The sequence below is a fragment of the Vulpes lagopus genome, chromosome 20, assembly GCF_018345385.1.
Source record: "Vulpes lagopus strain Blue_001 chromosome 20, ASM1834538v1, whole genome shotgun sequence".
Taxonomy (NCBI): Eukaryota; Metazoa; Chordata; class Mammalia; order Carnivora; family Canidae; genus Vulpes; species Vulpes lagopus.
The window spans coordinates 8,029,447-8,048,940 of NC_054843.1; the positions used below are offsets into that span (position 1 = coordinate 8,029,447).

The 19,494-nt window shown below is 44.6% G+C and overlaps 1 protein-coding gene across 8 annotated transcripts in view; it reads left to right on the forward strand.

Moving 5' to 3' along the window:
• The window catches only part of HLCS (holocarboxylase synthetase), a 221,895-nt gene that overhangs the window by 18,383 nt on the left and 184,018 nt on the right, over positions 1 to 19,494 (forward strand). For 7 of the 8 annotated variants that reach the window (XM_041734796.1, XM_041734794.1, XM_041734795.1 and 4 more), the window contains 3 exons: positions 574 to 711; positions 14,725 to 14,887; positions 16,736 to 17,676. In XM_041734796.1, the coding sequence (XP_041590730.1) occupies positions 14,836 to 14,887; positions 16,736 to 17,676 (993 nt within the window). In that variant the 5' untranslated portion in view covers positions 574 to 711; positions 14,725 to 14,835. The remainder of the gene's footprint in view (positions 1 to 573; positions 712 to 14,724; positions 14,888 to 16,735; positions 17,677 to 19,494) is intronic. The other variant, XM_041734793.1, reaches the window with a different exon arrangement.

Genomic DNA, 19,494 nt, shown 5'->3' on the forward strand with positions numbered 1-19,494 from the left:
GCCTGCCTTTGGTCCAGGGCGTGATCCTGGAGTCCTGGGATCGAGTCCAGCATCGGGCTCCCTGCGTGGAGCCTGCTTCTCCCTCTGCCTGTGTCTCTGCCTCTCTTTCTCTGTGTCTCTCATGAATAAATAAATAAAATCTTAAAAAAATAAATAGTTACAATTCAGTAAGAGATGCAGGGTTAATGTGGTGTATAGGAGACCACCCGAGAACCTTATTTAGATCCCGTCTGGAATTACAGAGAGAAAGTCCTGGTTGTTGATATAAGTGGCAATTGTAGTTTGAAGTGATATTAAATAATCTTTTTTTTAAATAAAAATTTATAAAAAAAAAAAAAAGGGATCCCTGGGTGGCGCAGCGGTTTGGCGCCTGCCTTTGGCCCAGGGCGTGATCTTGGAGACCCAGGATCGAATCCCACGTCGGGCTCCCGGTGCATGGAGCCTGCTTCTCCCTCTGCCTATGTCTCTGCCTCTCTCTCTCTCTCTCTCCTCTGTGTGTGTGTGACTATCATAAATAAAAAAAAATTTATAAAAAAAAAATCTTTTTTTGTCTGTTTCTTTCCCTCTGTCCAGTCCATCGATGACTTGAACAAGTGGGCCCTATTTATTGTCTCTCCATTTATACTGGAAGCGGAACACATAGCATTTGTGACAGAGAGCATTTGGGTGCAAGGTGAGAGTTTACAGAGACCATCTTCCTCTTCAGAAACCGTGAGTAACATGTTTTTTGTTGTTTTTTTATCACATGTTTTTTTAATCAAAGAAACTCTTTTTATTTTAGATTTTATTTGTTTATTCATGAGAGACACAGTGAGAGAGAGAGAGAGAGGCAGAGACATTAGGCAGAGGGAGAAGCAGGTTTCCTGTGGGGAGCCTGATGTGGGACTTGATCCCAGGACCCCAGGATCACACCCTGAGCCCAAGGCAGACTCTCAACCACTGAGTGACCCTAGCAAACTATGTCTTAACCAAAAGTAAATTTGATTTCTCCCTTGTTCTTTCCTAGCCTTTGTGACTCCCTTTCTTTTATGGATGTTTTGGGTTAAAGAAAAACATATTACTAAAATTATTTTCATCTGTTTCTTTTTATTTTGTAGTGTGGCTGCTAGAAAAACTGCCTGGGTGGCTTATGTTACGTTTTCATCGGGCAGCGCTGCTTGCTGCTCAAGGGACATCCAATCCGTCCTCCACTTCCTTCAAATTGGCCAATGTGGTTAATTTATATCACCCTGTCCTTCCTAGATATCTCTCCTGGATATCCTCCTAGATATCCTCTCCTTTTTATCTCTAAAAACACCTCAAACCTGATAACCTGTCCCAAAGTAGTTGTTTCTATTTCTCTGTTGGAAAAAAAGGATAGTCTCAGAGGAACATCCCAACCTGTTCTTCCTCTCACCTCCTGCCTCCTTCCTGCGATGAAGGTCCAAATTCTACAGAGCCCCCCCTCCCCAGGTGTCTGAGCTTCATTTCCGTTCCTCATTTCGTGATCAGCTTTAGATCATGAAAGTGTCATCCTGTCTTGTGTCTGTGGGTTTTCCTCTTGATGGCCAGAGTTCTCTTTCTAGATACAAATCCAGGGAAGCAGGCTCTTGCTCAAGCTTCACTGGATGCTTTTCACCAGACACAGTCATGCCCTTAGGCTCATGGAAGTCTGGCCCTAAGCCACCGTTGTGGGTTTCTTACCCTTGGCTTCTGTGATGAGTCCTTGCCTTGCTGCCTTCGCTTGGCCACAGGGCCACCATGTGATTCCTCCTCCTGCTGCATAATCCAGTAGGGGTTTCACTGATGCTCACCACAGTCACTGGACTTGTATTTTACAAACACCATCTTTAAGACATTTTATTGGGATGAAAGAAGAGGAAGAGAGGAGGAAGACTAGAAGTAATGGACTAGAATTCAAAGTGGACTGAAATAAGGACCACAAGATAGGGGCCTAGGGTTTGGTGGGTGTCCTGAGAGCTCTCAGTGCACGGGGACACCCCATTTCCTCCTGCAGGCCCCTGATGTTTTATCCAGCTTTCTATAGACTTAGCATAATAATAATGCCATTTATCCAGCCCCTGCTAGGCATTTTACATACATTGCTCCAAAGCTTACAATTTTGTATGATATTATTCTTGTTATTTTAAAGAGAAGAAAACCGAAGCCCTAAGGTTAAAGGGCATTTCTAAAGCCACCAGCAGCCAAGTGACAGATAAAGCTTTAAGCAGTGTTTGTACTCTTTTTAGTAGCCAGAGGAATGGGTTAGTAGTTTTAAAGAGATCTAGATATTGCCGTTTCTTAGTTGTAATAGCAAAGCATATATTAACCTGAGGCCAATCCAGCAATGCTTCTAGCTCTTTCTCTGTTTGGTAGAAAGATGCTTACTGATGATATGAGGGTTTTTTTTTGGCGAACTCAAGTGTAATTTTTATATGCAGAAATGATTATTCAGGAACTTTCTTTTTGTTTAAAACAATGATTTTCTTTTTTTTTTTTTTAAAGATTTTATTTATTTATTTATTTATTTATTTATTTATTCATTCATTCATTCATGAGAGACACAGAGAGAGGCAGAGACACAGGCAGAGGGAGAAGCAGGCTCCACGCAGAGAGCCCAACATGGGACTCGATCCCTGGTCCCCAGGATCACACCCTGAGCTGAGGGCGGCGCTAAACCGCTGAGCCACCCAAGGTGCCCTAAAACGATGATTTTCAGTGTCTTAAAATTACAAATTAAATAGTCAATTAGGTTGAATCGTGAAATTGCCAACTCTTGGCTTTTAAAAATTTTAACCCATGAAGAGTCCGTTCATGGTAACCTAATTGTTCTAATTTGGGCTTTTAAGTCCTAATTTACCATTCTTAGAGCAAAAATTTGTGATCACTTCTAATGCAATTTCTGAATAATATTTATCTTGTTTACAAGCTCAAATATCTTAAAACATTGTGTTTTATTTTTGGACCCTAGCTGCACAGACTTGGATTAATCCTAATCCTTGAGCAAAATGTATTCTCATCATTGGCTCATGCATGGCCCTCGTTCACTGATGAATTTGAAATTATATAATAAATACCCACGAATTCACCACTGAGTATGGAAATGGAACATGTACCTATGTGATCCCCCAGAGTCTTTCCATTCATTCTGCCTCCCCTTCCTCCATTATCTCCCTCCCCAAACCAGTTTCTTTTTAGGTATGTAAGTCATCTGCGTGAGCAAATAAGCATCTTTCTGAACACTTACGTAATTCTTATAAATCACTGAACTTAGAGTAAGCTTGATGTTTTCTTATATATGCTAATATTGCATGTATATTTAATATGTTTCAACCTAAAATCAAGGCCAAAATTTCTAAAACATTGCCATTAACATAAAATATGCACAGATTCCTTTTTATTTTTTTATTTTTATTTTTTCAGATTCCTTTTTTAAAAATTTATTTATTTATTTATTCATGAGAGACACACAGAGAGGGAGAGAGGCAGAGACACGGGCAGAGGGAGAAGCAGGCTCCATGCAGGGAGCCCGATGTGGGACTTGATCCCAGGCCTCCAGGATCACACCCTGGGCTTAAGGCAGGCCCTCAAATACTGAGCCACCCAGGGATTCCCTGCACAGATTCCTTCTTAACCCAAATATATAACTGCTGTGCTCTTGATGTCCTAGATCACTGTTCCTTAATTGTATGTCTTTATGGGGCTAGAAGAGGTAGGGCATCTGAAGGAACATAGTTACTGTGTTATGCAGGCTACAGGCTAAGCTACTGTAACCGATCCAGCACTGCAGGACAGCAAACAAGCTAGAAGTTTCTGTGTCTCTCAGGAGGTGCTCTGTAAGGCCATCCAGGGACCCAGTTCCCTTCTATCATATTCCTCTGTCATCTCCCCTCTGCCAGCCTCCTTCACTAGCTTGGTAAAGGTTGAGTGGGACTACCCCCTGCCACTGTTGTCCATCTCATGCACATTCTAGCCCTCAGGCTGGGGGAAGGGAGAGAGTGGGGGCCAGCAAGCTTCCTCTTTAAAAACTCTGAGCCAGAAATTTCATGGGCCACTTCTGCTCCTGTCCTGTTTGCTACAGGGCAGGCTGAGAACCACAGACCTAACTAGACAGCCATGGGTTGAAGGGAAGAAAGAAAGACTAGATATTGGAAGATAATTAGCATTTCTCAGTTATTTCATTTAACATATGTCCTAGTGAAGGTTTCATTAAGATCTGGCATAGTAGCAACAACTTCTTTATTAATTTTCTGAGGTAGAAAGATGCTTACCTACTGAAGAAGACAGCTATTGTCCAGTTAATTTATTTTATTTATGATCAGAGGGTTTGGTAGGTCTTGGCAACCAGGAGCCAGGGACATCCAGAGCTATTTTTTTGACCACTCTGGGTATTACACCACACTCCACTTAAAAGTTGGGCCTTAAATCTTGAAAAGGAGTTGATCTTGGGCACCTGGCTGGCTTAGTTAGTAGAGTGTGCAAGTCTTGATCTCAGTGTTGTGAGTTCAAGCCCCGCGTTGGGCACAGAACCTACTTTAAAAAAAGGAATTGATCTCCTAGCCTGCTGTCTCCTCACAAACTCTGCAGTTCTCATTTGGGTTGATTGCTTAATGGAATTTTGCATATTGGAGGGCTTTTATGAATATGTATTTTGCAATTAATTCTAAAGTCATTGGAGTTTAACAGGACCCTAAGATATTAAATTGGAAATGCATATGTAAGAAAGATTTTTTTTTTAAGATTTTATTTATTAGAGAGAGCACAAGAAGATGCATGGGGGGTGGGGCAGAGGGAGAGGGAGAAGCAGACTCCCTGCTGAGCAGAGAGCCTGATGCAGGGCTCAGTCCTAGGACCCTGGCATCTTGACCTCATTCTACAGACCCCAACAACAAATAAATGAATCTTAATTCAGTTTTGTTTTATTTTATTCATTTATTTTTTAAAAGATTTTATTTATTTATTCTCACACAAAGAGGGAGAGAGAGGCAGAGACACAGGCAGAGGGAGAAGCAGGCTCCATGCAGGGAGCCCAACGTAGGACTCGATCCCAGGTCTCCAGGATCAGGCCCTGGGCTGAAGGCGGCGCTAAACCGCTGAGCCACCCGGGCTGCCCTTAATTCAGTTTTACACGAAAAATAGCATTTATACATTCATCTTTTCACTAATTCATTAACATATTAATTGAACATCTACTGTGTTCCAATTTATTTTGCCTGGTGCCATAACAAATACTGATGGAACATGGTCAGTTCAGCTTAATTTTCAGTATCTTCTGTAATGATATTATTAGTCCTGTTTAGTAAGAATTGAGGACCCAAAAGTCATACATAATTCTTTTGTTGCCACAAATTCACTTATGTTCCTTGTACTCAATATCAAGGCATTCATTTATTCATCCGGGGTTCATTAAGTGTCAGATTGTATGCCAGAGAGTTATGTGTCCTATGGAGATGAAAGATGTATTCAGAAATAACGGTCCTCATCAACTTAAGGAGCTCACAGTGTGGGAGGGAAAACTGCTAAGTATATGAACAATTGAAATTCACTGTGATTGGGGTGCCTGGGTGACTCAGTCGGTTAAGTGTCTGCCTTCAGCACAGGTCATGATCCTGGGGTCTTGGGATGGAGCCCCACATCAGGTTTCCTGCTCAGTGGGGAGTTTGGTTCTTCCTCTCCCTCTGCCCCTCCCCCCTGCTTATGCTTTCTCATTCTGTCAAAGAAATAAAATTGTTGGGATCCCTGGGTGGTGCAGCGGTTGGGCGCCTGCCTTTGGCCCAGGGCGCGATCCTGGAGACCCGGGATCGAGTCCCACGTCGGGCTCCCGGTGCATGGAGCCTGCTTCTCTTCCTCTGCCTGTGTCTCTGCCTCTCTCTCTCTCTGTGACTATCATAAATAAATAAAAATTAAAAAAAGAAATAAAATTGTTAAAAAAAATATATAGTTCACCATGATAAGTGCAATGGGAGGGCATGTGTTGGGGGGTGAGGGCAACCTATCTAATAGGTCAGGAAGGACTTTCCAGGGGAGATAATATCTGAGTTTTTATATATATATGTATGTGTATATATATATGTATGTATATATATATATGTGTATATATATATATTTTTTTTTTAAAGATTTTATTTGTTCATGAGAGACATAGAGAGAGAGAGGCAGAGACACAGGCAGAGGGAGAAGCAGGCTCCATGCAGGAAGCCCGACGTGGGACCCGATCCCGGGTCTCCAGTATCACGCCCTGGGCCGAAGGCAGGCACCAAACCTCTGAGCCACCCGGGGATCCCTGAGTTTTAATATTTTATTTCTTATTCACGAGAGACACAGAGAGGCAGAGACACAGGCAGAGGGAGAAGCAGGCTCCATGCAGAGAGCCTGATGTGGGACTTGATCCCAGGACCCCGGGATCATGCCCTGAGTCTAAAGCAGGTGCTCAACCACTGAGCCACCCAGATGCCCTAGCAGGCAGCTCTTTATGCTGGGGTTGTGAGTTTGAGCCCCACATTGGGTGTAGAGATTACTTAAAAATAAAATCTTAAAAAAAAAAAAATTACCAAGCAGGTTCTCTCATCAGTCATAGAGTAGAGAAGCTTGCAGACCAAGTTAGGATATATGAATCACACAGTTTATGAAATAATTTCAAAGCATGCAGCAAGAAAGATCTAGGGTTAGCTCACACTTAGAATTAGGTGCCTGCAGAGTGGAAGGACTACACACCTGAATCCTGGGCTCTGCAGTGTTTACACATCCTGCTTTCCTGCTTCCTCGCTGTATCAGCCTATCAGCCTTCCTTGCCAAGGGTGTGGTTACAAGGGCCATAGATGAGGTTAAGCGGTGGGGGGAGCGTGGGGGGGGGCGCTTCAGGAGTTGGAGGGTGCGACTAGCACACACTTGTTCTGTTGGGGAGACTGAGAACATGCAGCTGGAAGAGCTGTGTGCCAGCTGCACTTTTCATCAGTTTCCAGGCAGACCATTGTGGGGCCCTCATGAGTGGCTGATTTAGGGATGATAGAATTGTCAACCTGGAGGTGGCATGATTTGTGTCTTATTAATATTTAGAATTGGGACACCTGGGTGGCTCAGCGGTTTGGTGCCTACCTTTGGCCTGGGGCGTGGTCCTGGAGTCCCAGGATCAAGTCCCATGTCCAGCTCCCTGCATGGAGCCTGCTTCTCCCTCTGCCTGTGTCTCTGCCTCTCTCTCTCTCTCTCTCTCTCTCTCTGTGTCTCTCATGAATAAGTAAATAAAATCTTAAAAAAATAAAAAAAAAAAGGAAAGGACAAAAGAGATTATTATCCCTGGTCAGAAGGTCATGGACAGACCAAGTAAATCCTAAATGGTTTTTTAAAGGTTTTTTATTTATGTATTTATTCATGAGAGATACAGAGAAAGAGGCAGAGACACAGGCAGAGGGAGAAGCAGGCTCCATGCAGGGAGCTGGACATGGGACTCGATCCTGGGTCTTCAGGATCACGCCTTGGGCTGAAGGCAGGTGCTAAACCGCTGAACCACCCAGGGATCCTCTCCTTTCCTTTTTATCTGTGTTTATGACACATATGTTCCATTGATTTCATCTGCCTTTAGCATGTGTTATAAGTTACTGGCTTGGTGTGTGTTTCATTCATGCTGTGTGTTTTTCTTGTTCTCTATGTAGCAGAGCTGAACATTCATCAGGAGTGCAAATGCACGTAATACACAGATCACAAAAGGTTTATATGCACTCACTGGGCCCAGTTGAGGCACCGTAGCCTCACGGAACAGAATTGAACTGTCCATGCCAAGCCCTGCTCACACTGAGACTGAGCAAAATAAATGATTAGTGTATGTCACTAAATTTTGGGGTGGTTTGTGCAGTGGGTCACAAGAATACTTGGGATGTCTTTTATTTTTAATTAAAAAATTTTTTAAAAAAGATTTTATGTATTCATGAGAGACATAGAGATAGGCAGAGACATAGGAGGAGGGAGAAATAGGCTTCCTGTGGTGAACCTGATGTGAAACTCGATCCCAAGATTCTGGGATCAGGACCTGAGCCAAAGGCAGACTCAACCGCTAAGCCACCCAGGTGCCCCTTGGGAGGTGTTTTAGAATTTCTGCTCTTGGGGGATCCCTGGGTGGCTCAGGGGTTTGGCTCCTGCCTTCGGCCCAGGGCCTGATCCTGGAGTCCTGGGATCAAGTCCTGCATCGGGCTCCCTCCGTGGAGCCTGCTTCTGCCTGTGTCTCTGCCCCTCTCTCTCTGTGTCTCTCATGAATAAATAAAGCCTTTTTAAAAAATAAAATAAAATAAAATTTCTGCTCTTTGGGACGCCTGGGTGGCTCAGCGGTTGAGAGTCTGCCTTCGGCCCAGGACATGATCCTGGAGTCCCAGGATCGAGTCCTGCATCGGGCTCCCTGTGTGGAGCCTGCTTCTTCCTCTGCCTGTGTCTCTGCCCCTCTCTCTCTTTCTCTCTCTGTGTCTTTCATGAATAAATAAATAAAATCTTTAAACAACAACAACAACAACAACAACAACAAAAACTTCTGCTCTTTCTCAGCTTACCAGCATCAGTGGGATGGGCATGTGACGTGAGCAATAGTGGCTGCAATGCTAAGGCAGTATACCTTGGACAGGGTGGACACCTCCAGGACATAAGTAATATCAAAAGGGTGTGACAACAGGGTACTTCTATTATTTTCTGCCTGACTAACTCTCAGGTACTCAGAAAATTAAGGTCTCTAGACCCCCCATTTCCTTGAGTGTCTGGTCAGCCCTGTTTTTGCAGTACAACTTGGTTTCACCCGTCAGCTTATCATGTCCGCTCTTGCTTGCCATGCAGTTGTGACATCCTTTATGCTGTCCCTTGATTTTCCAACACCCTTCTCCTAACAGTACCATAGGGCATATTTCCAAGAAATAGAGCGCCAGAATGAAGTTTGTAGTCATCCTTTGTCCTTTGGGTTTCCAAACCTGAAGGCCACCAGGATAACCACACATCAGAAGCAACCTCCTACCTTTGTTCTCTGAGCTTCCCATCTTCCCATCTCTGCATGTCTCCTTCCTCTCAGTTTATTACTAGAAACTTTAAAACCTAACATGTAATTAAGTTGGTTTGGAAGAAAGGAACAAGAGCCAGATATGTTAGTGCCATCAGGTATCTGACTCTGCAGAACTGATGGTCTTCGTTTAGACCGAAGTTGTGTTATTCTGGGTTTTTGGTGGAGCCAGCCCAGCAGGGCATGGATGTGGGTGTGTGCACATACAGGTACCTGTGTACAGTTACATATATGCGTGAGGGAGCAGGGAGGGATGGTATGGGGGGCGAGAAAAATTTTTTTTAAGGAATTGACTCAGCTGATTGTGGAGTCTGCAAGTCCAGAATTTGCAGGCACACCGAGGGGTGGGGACACTCAGGGAAGAGTAAGTGTGGCTGCTTGTGGCAGGGGGTCATTGGGGGGCGGAGTTCCGTCTTTCTTGGGGAATGCTCTCTTGAGCATTCTGAGTCTTTTTCTCTGAAGGTCTTCAACTGATTGGATGAAGCCCACCCGCATTATGGAGGATAATCTGTTTTACTCAAAGTCCACTGATTTATTTATAAAATATTTATTTCTTTTAGAGAGAGAGAGAGAGAACATGCACGTGAGCAGGGTGAGGGGCAGAGGGAGAGGGAGAGAGTCCTCAAGCAGATTCCTGGCTGAGCACGGAGCCTGACACATGGGGCTCAATCCCAGGACCCCAAGGTCATGACCTGAGCCAAAATCAGGAGTTGGAAATTCAACCAACTGAGCCACCCAGGTGACACCAAAGTCCACGGATTTATTTATTTATTTATCTTTAGAGATTTTTATTTATTTATTCATGAGAGACACACAGAGAGAGGCAGAGACACAGGCAGAGGGAGAAGGAGGCTCCCTGTAGGGAGCCGGGTGCGGGACTCGATCCCTGATTTGTGGGCTGGGATCGTGCCCTGAGCCGAAAGCAGACGCTCAACTGCTGAGCCACCCAGGTAACACCAAAGTCCACTGATTTAAATGATAATCACATGACGGGGTACCGGGGTGGCTCATTTGTTTGCGTCTCCAGCTCTTGCTTTCGCTCCAGGTCATGATCTCAGGCTCTCTGAATGTGGAGCCTGCTTGAAATTCTCCCACTCTCCCTCTGCCCTTTGGCTCCCTCCGTCTCTTAAAAAAAGAAATGTTAATCACATCTAAAAAATACCTTTCCGGCCACATCTGGACTGAAATTTGGCCACACGCCTGGGTGCCATGGCCTAGCTGAGTTGACACATGAAATTAACCATCACCTGGTTGACGCTCAGCTGACTGTTGAGATCTCTGTTTCCGCATTTGCCGCAGGCCACCTTGGGAAGGAGAGTTTGTTGAAGAGCCACCCCCGAGAATTTAACGTGCCCCTTGGTCCTGGGCCTTCCTGTGGCCGCGTGTTGAGTTGAGCAGGTGCATCACTGCCTCCTGTCATTGACGAAACTACAAAGTCACGAGCTTTGGTTATGGAAGGGATTTCTGGCAGGAAATCCATTTGTGTTTAGGGCTGACCAGGGCTTCCTTCCCTTTGATCTTTGGGAGCAAGCCTTTGGTCTGACTTCCCCTTTCTTTCTCAATCCCTTTGTTCCCAACTCGAAGTGCAAACTGGAAGCGCCCTGTTTGCTTTTAGACAAACAGCCCTGGATGTGTCGGTGACAGTGTGGCTTTGCTTTGATGGAGCACACGGCACTGCTTGAGGAGTTTGCATGGTCTGTGGCTCGTGGACCATGTTTCTACAAAAAGGAAATGCACTTAGGTGAGGAAACAGCTGGCTGTGTTGAGAAACCTGATCAGAGGGATGTGTGTATTGTTCTCTGGCGGCTTCCTGTCCATCCCAGCGCTTGGCTTATCTCCCCCTTCTCTCCTCCTTCAAGGGTATCTGAGAATTTCATTATTGGCTCCTTTGACACTAAATGCTTACTGTGAGGCATAGCTCCACACCACTGGCTGTTCCAGCAGGGTGCTCAGTCAACTTTTGAGCAACTGGGCAGGGTTTCCACTGGCTGGTGATGCCTCCTCCTCCTCTGATTGCCTGCAATGTGCTGTTAGCTTCAGGCAGGAGGTTGGTTGTGCTGTTCCCTTTCTACATTTCCCATCCCCCCTTATCTGCACGGTCAAGCTCTTGCCCAGGCCATAGTTTATCTTCTCATCCTCCTGAGTGGACATCCTTCCTCCATTCTTGAAGCTGGAAATCAGCTACATATTTGTGTGAATTGTCAGCATCTGCTGTCCTCCCAGATCAGAGGTGTCGGATTTGAGATGCGGAGTCCCCCTGAAACGCTGGTCAGGTGAACCCTGACCCTGAACTCTGGCTGCATGTCTGGCGGGAGGTGGAGAAGTCGGTGATCAAATGGAGGGCAGGCCACATATAGAGCTAGAAGAAAATTCTGAGGCTTCTCTTTCTCCAGATATCCTAGACCTGTTAGTGGGTTTCAATCTTTAGACCATGAAGACTTGACTCGCATTTATTAAGTTCCCCCCCACAAAAAAGAAAGTTTTTCCCAGCTTTATTTCAGTGGCTTCTCAAATGAGGAACATTAGATTCAATTTGAATTCTAAGGAGAGACATGCAATAATAAGGAGTAAGATTTTGTGGGTTCGGGTTCACCTTTGGAGGGCCACAATCCTTTGTGCTATCTATAACTTTTTTCACCCTCCCTCACCCCCCTCCATCATCCTCAAACTAGTTTTTGCCCACTCAGGGGGGGTATGGTCCCTGCTGAGAATACCTGCTTTGAGGACTCCAGGTTTGTTTGTTTGTTTGTTTGTTTGTTTATTTAAAGATTCTTTTTATTTATTCATGAGAATCAGAGAGAGGCAGAGACATAGGCAGGGGGAGAAGCAGTCTCCCTGCAGGGAGCCTGATGTGGGACTCCATCCTGGGACTCTGGGATCGTGACCTAAGCCAAAGGCAGACGCTCAACCACTGAGTCGTTGAGCCGGCCACATGTCCCTTTGTTCATTTTTTAAAGATTTTGTTCTTTTGAAAGAGTGAGAGAGCGCCAGCAGGGGGGGAGGGGGGGGCAGAGGGAGAGGGAGAAGTAGGGAGCTAAGTAGGGAGCCCTATGCAGGATTCCATCTCAGGACCCTGGGGTCATGACCCAAGCCTAATGAAGGGCAGATGCTTAACCAACTGAGCCACCCAGGGACCCCCACTTTGTCTATTTTTAAATTGGGTATTTTGTCTTTATTGTAGGAGCTTTTTCTATATTTTTATACATTATGGATACAAGTCTTTTATCAGATAAGTGATTTGCAAATATTTTCTCCCATTTTGTGGATTGTCTTTCTTTCCACTGTCTCGCAGCTTTTCTTTGAAGCCCAAAGATTTTGATGAAGCCCAATTTATGTTTTTTCTTTTCTTGCATGTACTTTTGGTGTCCTGAGAAACCATTGCCTGATCTGAGGTCATGATGATGTAGGCCCTGTTTTCTTCTAAGAATTTTGTAGTTTTAGCTCTTATATTGAGGATCTGACCCAGTTTGAGTTGATTTTTGTACCTAGTAAATGGCATGAGGTAGGGGTCTATTTTTATTCTTTTGCACATAGTTACCTGGTTGTACCAGCACTGTCTGTTGAAAAGATTGTTCTTTCCCCATTGAATGGTCTTGGCAACCTTGTCCCAAATCAGTTGTCTGTAGGCGTATGTATTTATTTCTGTGCTCTCAGTCCCATTGCATTGATCTATATGTCTGTCCTTATGCCAGTTGGACCTTGACTTTTGAATGCCACGTCTCCTGAGTGAGCAAGTTCCCTAAAGGCAGAGGAGGCTGGGCTTGTGGGAACTCCCCTTACCGCTCTAAGGTTCAGAATTCATCCCAGCATCGGGCGGGGCAGTGCTTCATTATCTAGTTGTTTCTATAGCGCTTTCAAGATGTTTTATTGATGTTATCCAGCACTTTCTCATTGTTCTCAGTAAGCGTTAGTTCTAAAAACCTAGCCTATCAATTTAAAAAATGGAATTCAAAATTATTTATCTCAGATTATGAAATTTGGGGCAGTTTGTTATGGGAAACAGGGAAATCATTCTTGGCATCTTAAAAAAAAAGACCATTCTAGTCACTTGCTTTTATTTTTATTTTTTTGCTTTTATTTTTATGTTTTTGTTTTACTTTATAAAAGATTTTATTTATTCATGAGAGACATGGAGGCAGAGACACAGAGGGAGAAGCAGGCTCCCTATGGGTTACCCCATGCAGGACTCCATCCCAAGACCCTGGGATCATACCCTGAGCCAAAGGCAGATACTCAACCACTGGTGCCCTAGTCACTTGCTTTTAAAGCCAGATTCATAATAGCTAATAATCGTGGCTTTCATCACTTGGGCACTTTGCTGCCCCCAGGCCTTCCGCTGGGGACATTATATACTCTTGGATCTCATTAACATAACAAACCTATAAGATGACTGAGTATTAATATCACTATTCCTGTTTTATGAGTAAGGAAGCTGGGACTCCCGAGACTTGCCTGAAGACACACAGCAAAGATGAGCTGAGTTTGACCCAGACCCAGGTCCCTGACACCAGAGCCAGGCTCTTAACCCCCAGGGGCTCCAGTCCTTGTCCCAGGTCACCTTCTTCACTGACAAAAACTGGAACGCGTTCGGGACTGCATTTTTCCTGAGCTCCTTTTCCCTGTCTCCCTAGTGGTGGAAATGTGATCTGGGACATGCAGGAGCTCTCTAGAGGGTCCTGGACAGTGGTTTCCCAGTTTTAGGAAATCAAGGGGGAGCCCCGTGTAGAACCTCAGAGTTCTGGGCTGCGGTTGCAGAGAGAGCGCGGTGTCGGGATGGGCCGTGCTCCCATGCTCCTGGGGAGTTGGGGTGCAGTGGGCCTCCGACCACACTGGAGCCAAAGCTGGTCTTCAGATTATGTTATAAATCACTGCATGGGGTGCCTGGGGGGCTCAGTCGGCTAGGCAGGCTAGGCATTCTGCCTTCGGCACAAGTCTCCATCCCAGGGGTCCTGGGATCAAGCCCTCATTGGGCTCCCTGCTCAGTGGGGAGCCTGCTTGCTTTCCCTCTACCTCTGCCGCTCCCCTTGCTTGTGCTATCTCGGTCTCTGTCAAATAAATAAAATCTTTAAAAAAGAAATTACTGGATATTGCAGACCTGTTGCTTTCTCCTAATTCCTGTTACTAAAGGGCACATTGGTGTGTTTCCATGTCTGGCAAATGGCCCTTTCCCCTTTCAGCTCCTTGAAAAGCAGTTGAGACTTCAGTTGCTTTTATTATTTTATTTTATTTTATTTTATTTTATTTTATTTTATTTTATTTATTTTATTTTATTTTATTTTATTTTATTTATTTTATTATTTTGTAGATTTTATTTATTTATTCATGAGAGACACAGAGAGAGGCAGAGACATAGGCAGAGGAGAGGTAGGCTCCTTACAGGGGAGCTTGATGCGGGACTGGATCCCAGGACCTTGGGATCATGACCTGAGCTGAAGGTAGATGCTCAACCACTGAGCCTCCCAGGTGCCCTTAAGACTTCAATTGCTTTTAAAAGAGAGGGTTGTATTTAGTGCTTTGGAAGCCCTGTTGTCAGTTAGAAACAAGAATGTTCCAGCCGGAACAAATTGGATGTTAATAAAACACAAAATCCAGTAGCTCATTATGTTTAACTGTAATTTATCGGTGGGAGCTGAAGGGAAGAGTAAAGTATCTGCTTATTTCAGAGAAGAACAATCTCACTGTCCTTTTCTCTCTCCTCCCTCACCCCTGTTTCTCAGATTGTGAAGTGGTCCGACTGCTGTTTGCCATTAGCTTGCAGACCTGGGGATCCTTATCAATTAATCGCTGAAGCAAGCGTGGATGACTTCAGTAAGCTGGGGGTGGCATTCATGGAAGATAGACTCCAGATGGCTGATGGCCTGATACCTCAAAAGATTGTTTGTAAGTGACTTTAGAAGTGTTTCCATCAGGGATGCCTGGCTAGCTCAGTCACAAGAGTAGGCAACTCTTGAGCTCTGGGTTGTGAGTTTGAGGCTCATGCTGGGTGTGGAGATTACTTAAATAAATAGAAACATTTTTAAAATATATTTTTATCATACCAGGAGATCCATTGATTATTAGCTTAAGGACCGTTGAACCCTCTTGTTTGGTGTGGTTTAAGGCAAGTATGCATCTTCAGTTTAATGCACTCAACGGGTTGGATATATTTATAATACAAGATTCATACATGTGTTAGGGTTTTTTGAGATGCTTATCTCTAAGTATATCAATAGTGCTTTCTTAAAAAATTTAAAAAAAAATTTAAGATTTTGTTTTTTCACAAAAGAGACAGAGAGAAAGGCGGAGACATAGGCAGAGAAAATCAGGCTTCTTGCAGGGAGCCCGACGCAGGACTCCATCCCCAGACTGGGATCATGCCCTGAGCCGAAGGCAGAGGCTCAACCACTGAGCCACCTGGGCGTCCCTCAGTAGTGCTTTTAAAATTCTCTTTTTTATTTAAGTGGACTCCACGCTGGGCCCAACTTAGGGCTTGAACTCACAACCCAGAGACCTGGATCTGAGCTGAGATCAAGAATAGCACGCTTACTCGACTGAGGCACCCAGGTGCCCCAGTGATTTTTAAATTCTTAAACAAGGATTTCCCATGATTGCATCGTCCATGGGATGGCGTGCAAATGTAGAACCCATATAATGTTTGTTTCACACAATCTAAAAAGCATAACTAGTTCCTAGACTATAGTTCGACTGAATGTAAAGCGTAGCCAATGTTAGTACAAAGTTCTTAATCTAACAGTTTTTAACTTGAAAAATATGTATCACAATATTTTGAGATACATCTTTTTCTCAGGAAATGTGAAAAATGTCTTCATTCATTAGGTTTATTTTTAAATTTTTATTTTTTAAAAAAGATTTTATTTTTTGAGAGACAGAGAGAGAGTGAATGAGCGAGCAAGCATGAACAGGGGGAGGGCAGAGGGAGAAGCAGACTCCCTCCTGCTGAATGGGGAGCTCAACGTGGGACTGGATCCTGGGACTCAGGGATCATGATCTGAGCTGAAGAGAGATACTTAAGTGACCGAGCCACCCAAGCAACCCCCTTAATTAGGTTTAAAATTGAGTTTCTATGTCCATGAAAGTCTTCATTTGTATCTTGAGCAAATGAGTGTTACCAGCTCAGGAAATTCTTGTAAATCATTTAATTTCCCAATTTGGCACGTGCATGCGCCTGATACCGTGTCAGATTCGTAACAAGTGCTCAATAAATGTTTTGAATCAATGATTGGAAGGAAGCTTCTATTCCAGTCCTGAGATAAGATACTGGAAAGACCCTTTTCCCATAGTGATTCTACAAAGTGTCCTGAGAGCCCCTGCTGCCTGGAGGTATGCATGGATACACTAGATAGCTGCCTGTTTTTGTTTCTTGGTTTCATTATCTTATTAGGACACCCAAGAAATTGATTCCATAAGTAAGGCACACTTACCTCTCTGAAGCCCACCTTCTTAACCTGCCAACAAGGGGGTCTGGGGCTTCCCGGCTCACATGGGAAAGGTGTTGTGGACACCTGGATTTCACCGTTGGGATTGTCGGGTGCACCCTCCTAACATATGGGAACAATGCCATGGTGCCAGTGGATGCTGCAGACCTGCGGTGGGGGCGCAGGTGGTCTCCAGTGGGTGGGCTGCCCTGGAGCAGAAGTCATGGAGTGCAGAGAGCACTGGGAGGTTTTGAACTGAACCGTGTGACAAATCAGAACGGCTGACGGCTTGTCTCTTCTGTTTGTGTTTTAGCAGTGCATTTGCAGGACTGTACTCTGAAGGCGCTTGAGACCTCAAACAAGCAAGCCCATATCCCACAGCAGAATCCTGAACCTTCCACCGAGAGTAAGCCAGAGCCGGACATTATGGAGTACATCGGTAAAGATGACCCCAAGGTTCTTCGTGCCCATCCCACACAGGGGGAAGCTGGTACCTCTGGCAGTGAGCCAGCTGAGGAGGATGACAAAGGAGTAGGCTCCGCTGAGCACTGTCCCCTCCATCTGTCTAGTTGCCATGAGTGTTTGGAGCTTGAGAATAGCACCATTGAATCTGTCAAGTTTGCATCTGCAGAGAACATTCCAGATCTTCCCTACGATCACAGTGGTGGTTTGGAGGATGTTGCTGATGACAGCTGCCCGGAGAGAGAAGGGAGGAGAGTCAACATCACAGGAAAGGCACCCAACATCCTCTTCTACGTGGGCTCTACCCCCCAGGAATCCCTGGGCAGGTTCCAGGAGGTCCGGTCCGTTCTGGCTGACTGTGTGGACACCGACAGCTATACACTCTACCACCTGTCAAAGGAAAGTGCCCTCAGAGACCCGTGGTCAGACAACTGTCTGTTGTTGGTCATTGCTACCAGGGAGGCTATTCCTGCAGACCTCTCCCAGAAGTTCATGGCCTACCTTTCTGAAGGAGGGAAAGTGTTGGGCCTGTGTTCGTCCTTCACACTTGCTGGCTTCCAGGTGATGAGCAAGAGCACGCTCAAGGAAACAGTCCAGAACTTGGTTTTCTCCAAGGCTGACCAGACCCAGGTGAAGCTCAGCATCCTGAGCAGCGGCTTTGTTTATGAGGATTGCTCTGGAGGGCAGCTCAGCCCGGGCCAGCTCCAGGGTCACCTGGAGAATGAGGACAAAGACAGGCTGATAGTGCAAGTGCCTTTTGGGACACGTGGAGGAGAAGCCGTTCTTTGCCAGGTATGAAGGCTGGCATCCATGTAGTGATCTTTGGGGATCTCTGAGAGTATGCTCTTTAAGGCATAAAGACCCTTTAAGAAGGGTCAAAACAGTCTGTGCTTTGTCGGGTAGTTTTGATCCTTGGCTGGGAGTTTTTGCTGATGCTGAGTAGGTTTAGATGAGGGCTTTCCTGTCGGTAGAAATATCCCATTTCACCAAAATGCTTGGGATGGAGGAATGAAGCAGAGGCTGTCATGGCTAATTAAAGACTGCTAGTAAACCAAGAATCAGTCAGAAAATTCTTTCCTGTTTTGATCTATACTGGTAATAATCTTTACAAAATACATTAGTCTATTTGGTCTCAAAGCACACTGTGGTCAATATAATGGAACCTTTTAATTAATGTAGGGAGTTGAGCACCTCTGGCTGGTGATTTTCAGTGTCAATAACCATCACATTACAATGTTGTAGCTGATGTAGCGGAAATGCTCACCAACTGCCGGGGTGGTGAGTGTTGAAAACACTTCAAATCCTCGGTTCTTTTATGATTTTGTCACTCTTAAAGTCTAAATGCTGAGCAAAATTTCAGAGAGGAGAATATTGAAGCAGTTTAGATTTATGGCATATTAATACAACTGACCCCTGAATCACATGGCTTTGAACTGCATGGATCCTCTTGTGTGGAATTTTTTGGCTAAATACAGTTCAGTACTGTAAATGTATTCTCTGTTCCTTATGATTTTCTGTTTTTCTTCTTTTTTTCAAGCTGCTTTTTTTAAAAAAAAAATTTTATTTATTCATGAGAGACAGAGAGAGGCAGAGACACAGGCAGAGAGGGACAAGCAGGCTCCCTGCAAGGACCCTGATGCAGGACTCGATCCCAGGACCCTGGGGTCATGCCCTGAGCCAAATGCAGAGGCTCAATCACTGAGCCACCCAGGTGCTCCTGTTGTTGTTTATTTTCATTTCATATGCATCCTAGGAGCGAAATCTCTTGGGTTTTCTGACCAAACATTCTTCAGGGGGTTATAAATTTGTTTTCTTTACTATTCTAAAGCCCATTCATTTGTTCTTAAGATAATACTCAGGCAAAGATGCATATAATTAAGAAATCTGGACATCAGGATAGACAAATATGTACAAGCTAAGCAGGTTTCATATAGGCTGAAAAGCACATGAATTAGTTTGGAGGCCTAATAAATGTTCCTCTTATCTTTTTCTCTGCAAAGATGGTAACTATAGCAACTGTGCATTCCCAGAAAATCCACTTAAAAACCCGACTTCCTAGAGCTGTATTTCAGTTTTGAATAGTGACTTTTACCACCCCTGTGCACAGACTTGTACTAGAAAATTGATTCGGCACTGCTATGATCCATTTCTCTGCGTTACATGGCAGCTCTGCTTGCTGCACCATTTAAATTGACCCCGTTACTGTCATAAAATTTGATACTGCATGCATTGCTCTAGAAAAAAAGGCAATACGATGCAGCTTCAAAAATCAGATTCAGAGGATTAGAATGTCATTTTTGATTTTCAGTGACTTCCAGTCTCTGTGTGACAGGGTCACTGCTTTTTCCTCAGACCTGTGTCACTATAATACCTTGCCGCCGAGATCAGCCAATAAATGTGATCACGGGCTGGTTAGTTTCCTCTTTCCCTGGTCAGTTTCATCGTCTTTATCTCTAATAAATCGAGGAATGATGTAACCCAGTAAGAGGGGGCACAGCACTTCAAGGGCAAACCACAGCCGCACAGTGGGTGGTGGTCTCACGGCCAAGGAGCTGCATGTGGATGCCTTTACCATTCGTCATAAGGAAAAAGGAAATTTTCGGGTGCTTG